General features: G+C 36.8%; 3 protein-coding genes across 5 annotated transcripts; 1 reads left to right on the top strand and 2 right to left on the bottom strand.

Annotated features, from left to right (window-relative positions):
• Positions 1 to 1,845: 1,845 nt before the first annotated feature.
• Positions 1,846 to 4,689, top strand: LOC149400388 (mitochondrial carrier protein MTM1-like). Of its 2 annotated transcripts, none has more exons than XM_089611153.1 (10): positions 1,846 to 2,207; positions 2,662 to 2,730; positions 2,813 to 2,977; positions 3,079 to 3,138; positions 3,220 to 3,390; positions 3,485 to 3,584; positions 3,667 to 3,758; positions 3,880 to 4,029; positions 4,134 to 4,192; positions 4,282 to 4,689. In XM_089611153.1, the coding sequence occupies exons 1-10, from the start codon at positions 2,013 to 2,015 to the stop codon at positions 4,427 to 4,429; spliced, it is 1,209 nt and encodes a 402-aa protein (XP_089467279.1). In that variant the 5' UTR covers positions 1,846 to 2,012; the 3' UTR covers positions 4,430 to 4,689. The 2 variants fall into 2 exon arrangements, with proteins under 2 accessions (XP_089467279.1, XP_089467280.1); XM_089611154.1 differs by having other exon boundaries at positions 1,847 to 2,207; positions 2,852 to 2,977.
• A 78-nt stretch (positions 4,690 to 4,767) lies between these two features.
• On the bottom strand, positions 4,768 to 5,302 carry LOC149400387 (arabinogalactan protein 16-like). The gene is made up of 2 exons (XM_089611156.1): positions 5,096 to 5,302; positions 4,768 to 5,018 (listed from the first exon to the last, which is right to left on the bottom strand). Exons 1-2 carry the CDS (start codon positions 5,211 to 5,213, stop codon positions 4,912 to 4,914), a joined length of 225 nt encoding a protein of 74 aa, XP_089467282.1. The 5' UTR covers positions 5,214 to 5,302; the 3' UTR covers positions 4,768 to 4,911.
• A 2,455-nt stretch (positions 5,303 to 7,757) lies between these two features.
• TUBG1 (gamma-tubulin) lies at positions 7,758 to 11,967 on the bottom strand. 2 transcript variants are annotated; one of them, XM_089611152.1, is made up of 12 exons: positions 11,703 to 11,967; positions 11,113 to 11,313; positions 10,704 to 10,815; positions 9,967 to 10,367; positions 9,404 to 9,457; positions 9,221 to 9,325; positions 9,040 to 9,114; positions 8,906 to 8,950; positions 8,477 to 8,605; positions 8,268 to 8,372; positions 8,102 to 8,177; positions 7,758 to 8,022 (listed from the first exon to the last, which is right to left on the bottom strand). In XM_089611152.1, the coding sequence occupies exons 1-11, from the start codon at positions 11,829 to 11,831 to the stop codon at positions 8,109 to 8,111; spliced, it is 1,425 nt and encodes a 474-aa protein (XP_089467278.1). In that variant the 5' UTR covers positions 11,832 to 11,967; the 3' UTR covers positions 7,758 to 8,022; positions 8,102 to 8,108. The 2 variants fall into 2 exon arrangements, with proteins under 2 accessions (XP_089467278.1, XP_089467277.1); XM_089611151.1 differs by having other exon boundaries at positions 7,758 to 8,177; positions 11,703 to 11,966.
• Between the last annotated feature and the right edge of the window lie 253 nt (positions 11,968 to 12,220).

Here is a 12,220-nt window from a genome sequence, read left to right as displayed (position 1 = left end):
GCCCTTGTGGCGAAGAGATACCCGGCCCACGAAAAGAGGGCCGACCATTGTTTCCGACCCTTGTGGCGAAGGGAAGTCCATATACACTAGCTAAGCCTTAAAAATAGCTATTTTGATTGTACGAGAATTCAACAAATTTATAAAATAACGAAAAAGAGCCGGTAATTACAACTACTAATTTCAACTTGCTTTGAATATCTTATTTATATAGCTACCGAACAACTCAATTTCTCATTAACTATGTTTTATAAATTTTAACTAGTACAATTATTAATTTTACATGCGAATTTTTGTTTCAAGAGGATTCGGTCAGTAGAAGTGGATATTCGCTTCTACTGACAATAAGCAACATATTTAATTTCGTGAACCATTACAAGCGTCAAGTTACAAGCGGATATTTCTACTACAACATTTGCTTCTAATGCCTCATTAAAAGTGAATTAGAAGTCTTCAGAAACAGAAGAATCCGCTTATAAAAAAATGTTTTACCCTTCTTTTTATTTTTAGATGTAACTAGTATATATGCTGTTAAAAAAATACTACTTATTATTACACGGATGCTAAAAGTAGGGTAGGAAATTCCAACTTCTCATTCATTTTCTTGTACCAAAATTAGACAGCCTGTATATTATTTAAAAATATTATATTTACGGCACGGATGTAACAAGTAGGGTATGGAATCTATCCCACGCCAACAAAATTCATGGCAAAATATATGAAGATTTACATAATATATATATATATATATATATATATATATATATATTATATATATATATATATATGTATATGTGTGTGTGTGTGTGAATATGATGATGATGCAACTTTACCAACCCCTTTTTTTTAAAAACATCCCGGCTTATAATTAAATGACTTGAACCTACATTTAATTTTGTATATTTATCTGTTTTTTAACAATTTAATTTAAAATAAAAGAACCTATCTCTTGCTTGGCTCGGTCTCTTGTTAACAACCACCACACCCAATTACCCTCTAACGCTCGAACCTCCACTGCCATAGTCGAATCTTGTAGCAAAGAGAGAGAGAGAGAGAGAGAGAGAGAGAGAGAGAGAGAGAGAGAGAGAGATGCAAAGTTTCGAAATTCATTTTCTCATGACTTCTCTTGCTTTTGAAGTACATTTGTTTCTCATTCATTGTCTCTGACTTTGAAATTATTTTAAGAACCGACACATTTCCATTGCAACAATACATGTTGTCTAGCGAGGATTGACGGTGTTGATGGAGGAGGGCAACAAGGTGGTCGGAGGTGGATCAGAGGAAAGCGGCAGAGGTAGGAGTTTGGTTGTACGAGTTGAAGGTTTGGGCAGTGGCTGTCATCGAAAAGTGACCGAGAGAGATATCTTTTTCTTCTGATTTTAAATTAAAATGTTACATAAATAATAAGAAAATGATAGAGATTTCAAAAATTATGAACCAAAAAATCAATAAAAAAAAAAGTAAAAATAAGATATAAATTTACCTCATCAATACTAGTTAACACATACATAAGTAATAAACTATAAACTGAATATACAAACGTTGAATTTTTTAGGACCAAAAATATTAATGCAACATTTCGTTTTTCAGATATTTCTTCCCTTTATTATATAACATTTCTCTCTTCAAGTTATTATCTATGCAATTTATTTGCAGGAACAATTGAAGAATTGAGAAACAAATACTTAATAGCATTTTCCCAGTACAACCAACAAATATGAAATCCACTGATTCTCTTTGGTGCCATACTCTTTAAAATTCCTATTTTTTTTGTTGCTATTCCTAATTTTAAGGGAAGAAACGACGTATTCAATAGAAAACGACAGATATACGAAAAGGAGAAAGCGGGACAATGACAGGTGTCGAATGAAGAGCGATCTTGGAGGTCCACGCCACGAATCCCCCAGAAACACCACCAATTTTCAGAATCACCGTTCAACCAATACAAAATCTCACAATCCCATTTCCATTTGTGCGTGTAACACTCCATTTCCGGTAGCAAAAGAGAAGCAATCATGGCGACAGAAGAACATCATCATCAACAACAAACGAAAGCGCAAATGCAAATTCAAATTCAGAATCAACAGCGTAGTGCCACTCGCGCAGATTCCGGCGACGACTCTGACTTAGGGTTCGGAGAGAGGGCTTTCTCCGCCGCCGGCGCTGCTCTTATCTCCGCTCTCCTCGTCAACCCTCTCGACATCGCCAAGGTTCTTTTTCCTTTCTATGGTGGTTCTGACTCTGATTTAAAGTACCGATTTCAGATTAAATGTTCTTTTTGCTGTAAAGCTATACCAATGCTAAATATGAGGATACTTGCTGGTAAAAAAAATCAGCACTTGGAGAATGTGGTTTGATTAACGTGCAAGTCAGTGAGTTGAAATGTTAAGTAATCTGAGGAACACTGTTCTGTTACTGGTTTTGTGATCATTGCTTTTGTTGTCTTTGATGAGCACCGTTTTCGTTCCTTTCTTTTCAGTAATATACGGAGTTATTTATTTAGCTCCGAATATATTCTTAATGTCTACATTTAGCTTCTGAGTAGCAACGTTTTGGCCCAAGTGTATGATGTATCAGTAGAGAATATACTCATACTTTTCGATCTTTGGTTTAGAATACCCCTGTTTGAAAGGGATTTTCTTTGTTGATTTTGTGGTGGTTCAGACTCGGTTGCAAGCACAAGCCGCTGGAATTCCTTATCAGAGCAACACTGTGTGTTTGGAGCCGGGCGTGGTGAGTCTGATGAATTCTCTTTCAGAATGAAAAAACAAAAATCGTATATCGTATAATTGGGTCTGTCTATTTTGGGGTAAAGTTGAATCAAGTTTCGGGGGGGTTTTGGAAACTTTATCAGGTGATTCCAGATTTGAAATCTTCTGTATCACGTACGCGTTCAGCTCTCGGCTCTGAACCTGCGTGCCATCCCGGGTGTGGCCAATATAGAGGAACAATCGATGTACTATACAACGTTTTACGACAGGTCGGTTTACTGTCACTACTTTCGAACCTTTGATCAAACTGAAACTATTTTCTCCAGAGTTACATCAAACAATGTGATATTGTTGATACTTCCAATCGCAGGAAGGTTTTTGGGGACTGTGGAGAGGCACATATGCGAGCTTAGCTCTGGCTATACCAACCGTAGGTGTTTTTTTTTCTTTTCAAATTATTTTACATTTCAGAACCTTTCCATCACAATTGAGTCTATTTTACGTCCGCCAGGTTGGAATCTACTTGCCTTGTTATGACCTCTTTCGCGATTACGTGGAAGACTTTGCCGCCCAAAACACACCGAGCTTGATTCCCTACGTACCATTGGTGGCTGGGTCAGCCTCGCGCTCCTTAGCTTGTGCGACTTGCTACCCGATCGAGCTGGCTCGGACCCGCATGCAGGTTCAACTTTTGTCGCACTTTCACGTTTTCAATTCAGAGAAAATTGTTCGAAGTTCGGTGTTTTCATTTTTTTTTCTTTCTCGTGATATGATAGGCTTTCAAAGGAGGAACCGCCGGAAAACCTCCCGGAGTTTGGAGGACACTGCAGGCGGTCGTTTCACCCGCAAATAAGAATTCTAACTTTCTTCAAAATGGCAAGTTTAAAACTCTTTACCTTTTATAATATTTATTATATGTCGCTTTATCGTTTTTGGTATTCATTGTGTTCTCTGACAGTACAAAGATACCGCGTTCTGTGGACTGGCCTTGGAGCACAACTTGCCCGTGACGTTCCTTTCTCTGCTATCTGCTGGTCAACCCTCGAGCCGGTCTCGCACCATTCTCTCTAATCTTTCAGTTATAACCCGATTCTTTCTTGTTCATCTCTCTTTTTCTTCGTTATCAGCTCTGAACCCAGATTGTTTCGTCTTTTCGCTTCCTGTTTGGCAGATGAGAAGAACGGTTCTCGGGCTGGTGGGAGGTGAGGCCAGCGCAGCACATGTGTTCGGGGCAAATTTCACCGCCAGTTTTGTCGCCGGAAGCCTCGCTGCCGCCGCCACATGTCCGCTGGATGTCGCACGAACTCGACAACAAATTGAGGTAACTTTGTTAAAATACATACGCTTTGTTTTGGTTCGTGTAAGTACTTAGTTTTTTTTTTTTTTTTTTTTTTTTTTTTTTTTTTTTTTTGTTTTGTTTCTCAGAAGGATCCCGAAAGAGCTCTGAAGATGACGACGAGAAAGACCCTAACAGAGATATGGCGGTGAGTTCTCGTCGTTGGTTCTAAGATTCTCTTTGGCTATCCATTTTTTTTAAAAATATTTACTCGAAAACAGCATAATTTTGATACAGGGACGGAGGAGCGAAGGGACTATTTACGGGGGTTGGGCCGCGTGTTGCTCGAGCCGGACCATCTGTCGGAATAGTCGTCTCCTTTTACGAAGTCGTTAAATACACTTTACAGCAACGGAGAAGCCTCGCAAGCGGAGGAGAACAATGAACAAGAATACCTTGTCACTTTGTTGACAAAAAATGGTTTAGGCTTCTAGATCGATTTTTTTTCTTGCAGACCACACTGTTACAATTTATTCATTCGTGTTATTCTTTTAATTATATTTTTATATTTTTTATTGGCAAGCAAAGAATGCTATTCTTGTGAAATTTCCGAATCGTGGATACGTGGCTTGCTCATACGAATTCCAGATTTTAACCGATTTGTTTTGATTACAATTGTGTTACTACACATACAAACATTGGCCTCAAATCAAATTGTTCACAAATCCTTTCCGATTTAATTCTCAACGACAAAAAAATCAATCAAGAATATGAAGAATCATAGAACTAGAAAAGAAAGAACTGCATTGAATAAAATTGGCCTCGAAAAAGGCTATTCACAACCACGAATAGAGAAACCTAAACAAACAAAAAAACAAAATAATCGTTTCAACTTTCATCTCGAAGAAAAAACCCTAGAAACACCTCTTAAAAGAAATTGAACGGGGAAGAGGCATCGAGTGGGTGAATCAGGTACGTCAGAACCAACGCCACCACCATTAGCGCGTACGCGACGCCTTGGTCGATCGCGATCCCTGAAAATCGCCCCAACATTCTCAATTAAACCGAACTCAATAATCTAGCGAGAGAGAGAGAGAGAGAGAAGACTCACCATCGCTAGTTGGAGCAGGAGACGGAGCGACATTCTCGGCCTGAGCGAAGGACGACGAAGCGACGGAGAGCGCGACGGCTACGAACCACAGAACCCTGGAGACGAGACCGCACGCCATTGTTTCTCTCTCTAGAAATGCCAAACAGAGAAAGAGAGAGAGAGAATGAATCCGATTCTGACGCGGAGGTAAAAAGGAAGAGAGCTTGGGAATTCGGCAGGCTGATTATATACTAACGATACCCAACGGCCCAACGAAACGCCAGGGTCAGTTTCGGAATTCCACACGCAGAGATGCGTTTGGTGGGCCCCAGCTTCATTGCAAGAGCCATGTGGGCGGGTTAAGTAGTGACAGCCTGTTCCGTAACCTCTTCGGCTAATATTAAATTCTTGATTTCTCAAATAATTATGTTGGGATATTTTATAATAAAATATTGCATATATATTTCTCGGATACTATACTAGAGTAGACCCTGTGTGGGACCACGGATTAAAGTCCGGTCGTATTTTTTGAGCTCAAAATATATTCAAATTTTAAATCTAGTGACGAATTTACCAGTGAGTCTGTATTTTATCTGGTGTCTTTTGTTAACTGTTGTAATTTGTATGGTAATGAAATTAGGGAAAATAGCACATTTATATCCTGTGTTTTAGTGAAATGTCGAGTTTAACCCTCAGTTTTCAAAAATGTCGAGTTCATACCCTCTGTTTAACTAAAATGACGAAATTATACCCTTTGTTTAACTAAAATGATGAAATTATACCCTGAAATGAATAACAACGTCACAAATCTCTCTTTCATTGATATTAACTCTTATATAAGAAAAACCAAATCAAATCTAAATCACTGCCCTAACTTCCAAATTCTCAATTTTGAAATAAAAATAGCCTTAAATTGAAATTAAATAATAAAACTCATACCTCCTAAGAAATGACTTCATTCCGTGTTCGAATTATAACTCTAAATCCTGGATTCTCTGTTCGAATATGCGATTTTGATGACTATCAACTATCGATTTTTACCCTTTTGCCTCTTTCTGTGTTCTTCACGATTAAGAGACTGTTGTTTATTTTTTAGTTTTTAAATAAATTACATATATGGCGCGAATGAATAAAGATAATTGGTGTTTATATATAAATATGATAGTCAACGTCAATGAAAAGTCAATAAAAAGAATATTTGTGACACTGTTGTCTATTTCAGGGTATAATTTCATCATTTTAGTTAAACAGAGGGTATAATTTCCTCATTTTAGTTAAACAGAGGGTATGAACTCGACATTTTTGAAAACCGAGGGTTAAACTCGACATTTCACTAAAACACAGAGTATAAATGTGTTATTTTCCCATGAAATTATGTCAAATAATGAACTTTTCCGTTTAATATGATCTTACGTCTGCTGAATTTTAAATCTCATTTTTTCAACATATTTGGCGTACGAATTTGTTTTCCGTTCGGTGAATGAAAATTTAGTGACATTCAAATTAAATGAAACAACGTACTTTTCTATAACTATTTTAAATTATAGTGTTGCAATCATGGACATCAATAGCAGTTGAAAATAATTCAGTTGCTCGAATTAAAAAGTCTGAGCACAAAGAATTGCACGTATAAAAAATTAAAAATAGTTAATTATGTTGAAAGGTTGCATGTATTATTTTTCCGTGGTAGATTTCAATGGAGCGAAAATTCTCAAATTTAATGCCTAGACAACGATACGTGCCCACATGAAAGGCATTTTTCAAGACAAGTATGATTTTTAAGACAAGAGAAAAATATTGTGCTTGAGAACGGCAGCTTAAGTGCTAAACTATCTATCATTCACGTCTCACTCTCTTTCATTCATTCTTCTTTTTTTCTTTTTTTTTTTCTTTTTTTCCCTCTAGCCGTTATTCATGTACTCGTGGACATCCACATCGACCCAAATTTAAATTTCAAATTCAAATAGAAATAGTCCTAGACCCGATATAAATTTACATGCCATTCACGAGTGTCACGTCGTCGATTCGTTTAAGGCCATATAGATACTCTCTCTCTAACATTACATTAACATAAATAAATAACTAAAAAAAAATTCTTTCTATAAACATGAATATGAATTGTGATAGGTTCATTTTAGAATTTTTACTAGTTAAAGAAAAAAAATGCTAGTCATTATCGACGATTAGCACTTTAAAACTATACTTTTGTTACGTATTGGTCATGATGTGAAACATATAAATTACAACGTGAATTTAGATGTTATTACCTATTTCAATTTTTATAAAAAAAAAAAAAAAAGATTCTGAAGCAGTTATTCAATTCAATTTATTTAAAGTATCAGGAAAGAAATTAAAAAATAAGTTGACATTTTTTTTCTTTACATTATTACAACAATTTACAATTTATTTTGTGATGTTTTTATTTAAACAAAATAAATCCATAACAATAATTTAGAATAATCCCAGGAGTTTCATTGTTGAACTTGAACGTGAGAGAAAAAAACCCCCGCAAATTTCGCTGTTTACAGCAGCTTTGATTTGCTTAAGCTAAATGATTACGCGAATCAGATAAACAGCTGGCCGTATATAATCCTTGAAAAACAAAATAAAATAATACCAAATAAAATAGGAAAAAAAAACACCAAGATATCTAGCTGGGATCAAGGAATGGAGACCGAGAATCTAGTTGCCAGGGCGGCTAATCATGAGTGGTTAAAATTCCCCGAATCACCCACAAAAGAGACTTCAAAAAGGGCCAGTTAATCATATAGATACAGCGAGATTCTGTATACATTTGAGCTACAAAAAAGCACTTTTTTGACAGACCACATTGTGAACATATTTATAAGACTGGTAAAAATAATAACCACACCACACAAACCATGAAACAACCCAAAACCAGAACTACATCAACTCTAAAAGAAAACCTCCTGGGGCTATAAATTGACCTGCAACCAGGGAGTTTGTTTACTTTAAATACCAAATTGACAACCCACACTTTCCGGGGATCACTTCATCGAGACTTACAATTTGTTCACACCGCTGACTTGGGGTCGACAGTTCCGCTTGCATTGCCTTCCCCACTTAGAGCGTGGTGCGGGTCCTGAGGAAAAGAATTCGTAAAATCAATTTTACCCGGTTATGCTTTTATGTTGAAAATAAGAACGGGAATAAATCTGGGTGGAGAACTTACCTCCATTCCCCATTTGATGTAATCTGGAGATTCACAGGCTTTGTATTCTTCAACTAAGCTCTCGATGATGTCTCTCGATTCGTCGAATTCCGAAAGGTCATTGTCCTACGTTCACCAAAGATGAAAAACGACATCAACATGTTAAGCAAGTTTTGTAGGGCCATCGCTATATTGAAAACAATTTGTGGGTGTGAACGATGGATACTTACAGCAAACATTGGGAACTTGCGATAGTTGTCGAGAAAAGCTTGCTTCTTTCTCAACTTTTCGTACTGGCTCAAACACTTGCTGAATAGATGTCGGATACTTGTGTGACTGGCCAGCATAAGACCACTGACCTAAAAGATCAACACAAAAAGGCTTCTAATTCTCTTTTTCTTTTTTTTTTTCCTCACATTTACTTTTGACAGTATATTTATTGGATGGCAGAGTTATCCAACCAAATTATTCCCAATAATTTAGTATTGCATTGTTAGTATTTTCCAAATAAGAGCTTTCACCAGTTATGGTCAACGAACACATCGACGTTCAAGTTCAACCCTTATAAACCCTCCTCGATGAGATCTTTTACAGAAGAAGAAAAAACGAAGGGTAGAAAAAAGAGTAAGAGGTCAAGTGAACAGTATATTCATCCTTACCCTGTGGGAAGTTTGAACATATGGAGACTTTCTTGATAAAGCAACCTACACAAAGCAAATGATGATCTCGCATGATTCTCAGTGAACAGAGAACAATGGAGTGGATATGATAGCAATTTAATGATTGTGAAAACCTGAATGCTGGCTGGGCCCCACTCTATGAAGTTAACAAGCTTTCTTTCCCGTATCCTCTGCAAACTTTCGTGAACCTGATTAAAGGAAGAAACCATGTCAAAGGTTTGCAAACAAACTCGTATACATGCTGCGCAAAAGTCTTAATCCCTGAATCAATGTATGCCATAATAGTTCCCATACCTGAGTAGGGTCTACTTCTCCTTGAATGATGTTCAATATAGAAATGTACTTTGCTTGACTAGCTTCTTTTGTGCGAGCATAAGAGGAAACCATAATGTTTTTTGTCTACAAAAAGAAAGAGATAAATTCAATTAGAACTGATTTCCAATCTCTATTTTTGGAGCGTCGGAGAAAAATCCTTGCCTGCAAAAGCCTTCTCATAACATCCAATACGGTGGTTTTACGAATCACATTGGCCTGCCCAGAAGATATACTTGCATTAGATACCCAATTTTAAGCTTTAGAAACAAAAATACTTTCTTTCTCATCCAAAATTCCAGTATATCCAGCAATTCTAGCCCTTACCTAACCCTATCCAGTATATCCAAAATACTTTCTTAATTTATTAACCATGCCCCCACAATTACATTAGCACTAATGTATAAATAATAATAAAAAATTACCCAAATAACCCACCGAAAGTCTAAGAATTGCTAGATAGCCAACCTTTAGTAAATTTTTGTAAATAGCCACCTCAACTTATTTACGGCACTCAAAAAGACAAAAACACCCAAAAACATTCCCGTCTATTTTCGGTTTTTTTCGTCTTTTTGAGTGTCGTAAATAAGTTGAGGTGGCTATTTACAGAAAATTTACAAAAGATTGGCTATTATACAAATCGCTATAAGTCAAATGGCTATATAGCTAAAAGAGCCATAAATAATTTTACTTTGGTCTGGGTGTGGGCATAATTGAAATAGAATTACCTGGCGCTCCACAGTGAGTGGTGTATACCCTGTCATAAGAAAGTGGCATCTTGGTGTCGGAATCAAAGATGCAAGAAGGCCAACCAAGTCATTGTTCATGTATCCCGGATACCTCAGAGTAGTAGTACTGGCAGACATAACGGTAGAAACCAATGAATTTGTTTGCGCAAAGGTAGGATTTGACAGATGAAGACGCTCTACAGCAATTCGATTCAGTGCAGTGTTATCAAGAACAACGACACAGTCGGCATTAAGTGTTAGTCTCTTGAGTGTCAAAAGCGAGTTATATGGCTGGACCACCACGTCACTCGTTTCCATCTGGTTAGGAAACACACTGTATGTTTGTACCAATTTTTTGCTGTAGCGATCATTCAGAGTCTCCAATAGATATGATCCCATTCCTGTATCATAGTTATTTAAAATACTCAAAAACGGTGAAGGCAGCAACACATTCAAGATGAAATGTGACCAGACCAGAGCCTCATCAGAGAAAGCTTCAAGCATATTATTCCAAGGACTTTTAGATGGCTATATGAAGACGAATTTTAAATTCATATTTAAAACTGGACTAATTGTTGTTTTATAAACAAGTTGCAGAATATTCAACCCTAAAAAATTGACTTAAAAGTGCATATTGAAATTTTTTTCATAAGACACTGGCTTACAAAGAGAAAAAAAAAAAAAAAAAAAAAAAAAAAAAAAACAGATATCAGATCACATAAGTGCAGTGACGAAACCTGAGCCTGTTCCTCCAGCAATGGAGTGGCACAACACAAAACCCTCGAGACTATCACTCCCATCCGCTTCTCTGTCAATCATGTCCATTATATCCTCTTCAACACCTTTTCCCTGATCCGAAATTTGGATAACTCAATAATTTAGCAGAAATTAATACCCAGGACACAAGAACGGATAACAACTAGAAATCCCAGCTGCTTCACTTATATCTTTGTTCGGACACATTGAAATTTCTTGCAAGTTTTTGCTTAGCGACTCTAACAGCAGTGAGACTTACTATCCAAAAATCCTTATAACCGCAAAGTTCAAATACGATTCTCTAACACCACAATAAAGGGGGAGAAATCTTTTACTCACAATCTAAAAATCCACTAGAAGATCGCCCTAAAGTGAATTCGAGCAACAAACCTGGTGGTATCCACTCGCCCAATTGTTTCCTGCACCACCTCCATGATCTGCAACAAAAATATTCTCATGATTGTAGAGATTCCGGTACTCGCTGTTTTGAATTCCATTGATTACTCGCGGTTCCAAGTCAATTAGCAGAGCCCGGGGAATGTAGTGCTGATCATCAGCTTGATAAAAGAACACGTCTTTACGATCACCTCCCTGAGCATATCATATTCAGAGATCAGCTATTAAAGCAAAACAAACTCTACATTTTCGAATACTACTTCAAAGCCAACTATTACGAAATTTCATTCATTTCATTTCATTCTAAAGTAGAAATTTCGTCAGTTGCCAAACACACTTAAACATAACCAAACAGCACGATTTCCAACTTGCTTTCAACTCACACACTTAGTTTGCAAAGTTTACAGATTTCATCTCCTCTGACTAAGCATACCTAACAAATCAAAACCCGCGAATTTCAGTTTGCGATTTCAGATTTCAAAAGACACTAAGTTACGAACTTCATTTCAAATTTCCTTCGCGAATTTTTACACGGAGACGCACATAAACACACTAGGAAGATAGTCTGAATTCAATCGATGAACCTGAGTAGCGAAATCCTCGAGAATGCCATCTTTGTTGATGCCGTGCTCGAGGCAGAGCTGTTTCCAAAACTCCATACCAATCTGGTTCCCGCATTGTCCGACCTGAAGTGTGATGATCTCTCTCGGCATTTTCTCGCAATTTATCTGGAAACCTAGGGTTCCTTTTCTTCTACTTTCCTTTCCTTTGGGCTTCTTTCGCGAGTTTTGAAAAAGAAATATAAGCGAGGGAAAATAAGAATAGAAAGAATTCCCCGGTATTATTGGGTTTTTAATGGAGGTTTCGTTTTGAGATTTAACAAAAATAAAAATAAAAAGAAAATAAAAACAAAAGTGACGAGATAAAATTAGTCTAGTATCATCCCGGGGACAATTCCATTTCCAATAAGCCACATTTCATTGCTTATTGGAAATGGTATTTCCATTACCCATTTTGATGTCTTCTATTGCTTAACGGAAATGAAATTTCCGTTAACCTTAATGGAAATCCATATGAAATCCATATTTCCATTAACTTCCAA

The sequence above is a fragment of the Urtica dioica genome, chromosome 4 (genome assembly GCF_054948205.1).
Source record: "Urtica dioica subsp. dioica isolate 48M chromosome 4, U.dioica_male_clone48M_v1_H2, whole genome shotgun sequence".
Classification (NCBI taxonomy): Eukaryota; Viridiplantae; Streptophyta; class Magnoliopsida; order Rosales; family Urticaceae; genus Urtica; species Urtica dioica.
Note: the sequence above shows the minus strand (reverse complement) of the source record. Positions and strands in the feature narration are given on the sequence as shown.

Excerpts from the sequence above, each read along its gene's own strand:
- LOC149400388 (XM_089611153.1), top strand. The coding sequence starts at position 2,013 with ATGGCGACAGAAGAACATCATCATCAACAACAAACGAAAGCGCAAATG. Across the intron at positions 3,391-3,484 it reads TGGCTCGGACCCGCATGCAG|GCTTTCAAAGGAGGAACCGC; the intron begins GTTCAACTTTTG and ends GTGATATGATAG. Across the intron at positions 4,193-4,281 it reads ACCCTAACAGAGATATGGCG|GGACGGAGGAGCGAAGGGAC; the intron begins GTGAGTTCTCGT and ends ATTTTGATACAG.
- LOC149400387 (XM_089611156.1), bottom strand. The coding sequence starts at position 5,213 with ATGGCGTGCGGTCTCGTCTCCAGGGTTCTGTGGTTCGTAGCCGTCGCG. Across the intron at positions 5,019-5,095 it reads TCCTGCTCCAACTAGCGATG|GGATCGCGATCGACCAAGGC; the intron begins GTGAGTCTTCTC and ends GGCGATTTTCAG.
- TUBG1 (XM_089611152.1), bottom strand. The coding sequence starts at position 11,831 with ATGCCGAGAGAGATCATCACACTTCAGGTCGGACAATGCGGGAACCAG. Across the intron at positions 9,458-9,966 it reads CACTCACTGTGGAGCGCCAG|GCCAATGTGATTCGTAAAAC; the intron begins GTAATTCTATTT and ends TCTTCTGGGCAG. Across the intron at positions 8,178-8,267 it reads ACATCAAATGGGGAATGGAG|GACCCGCACCACGCTCTAAG; the intron begins GTAAGTTCTCCA and ends TCTTTTCCTCAG.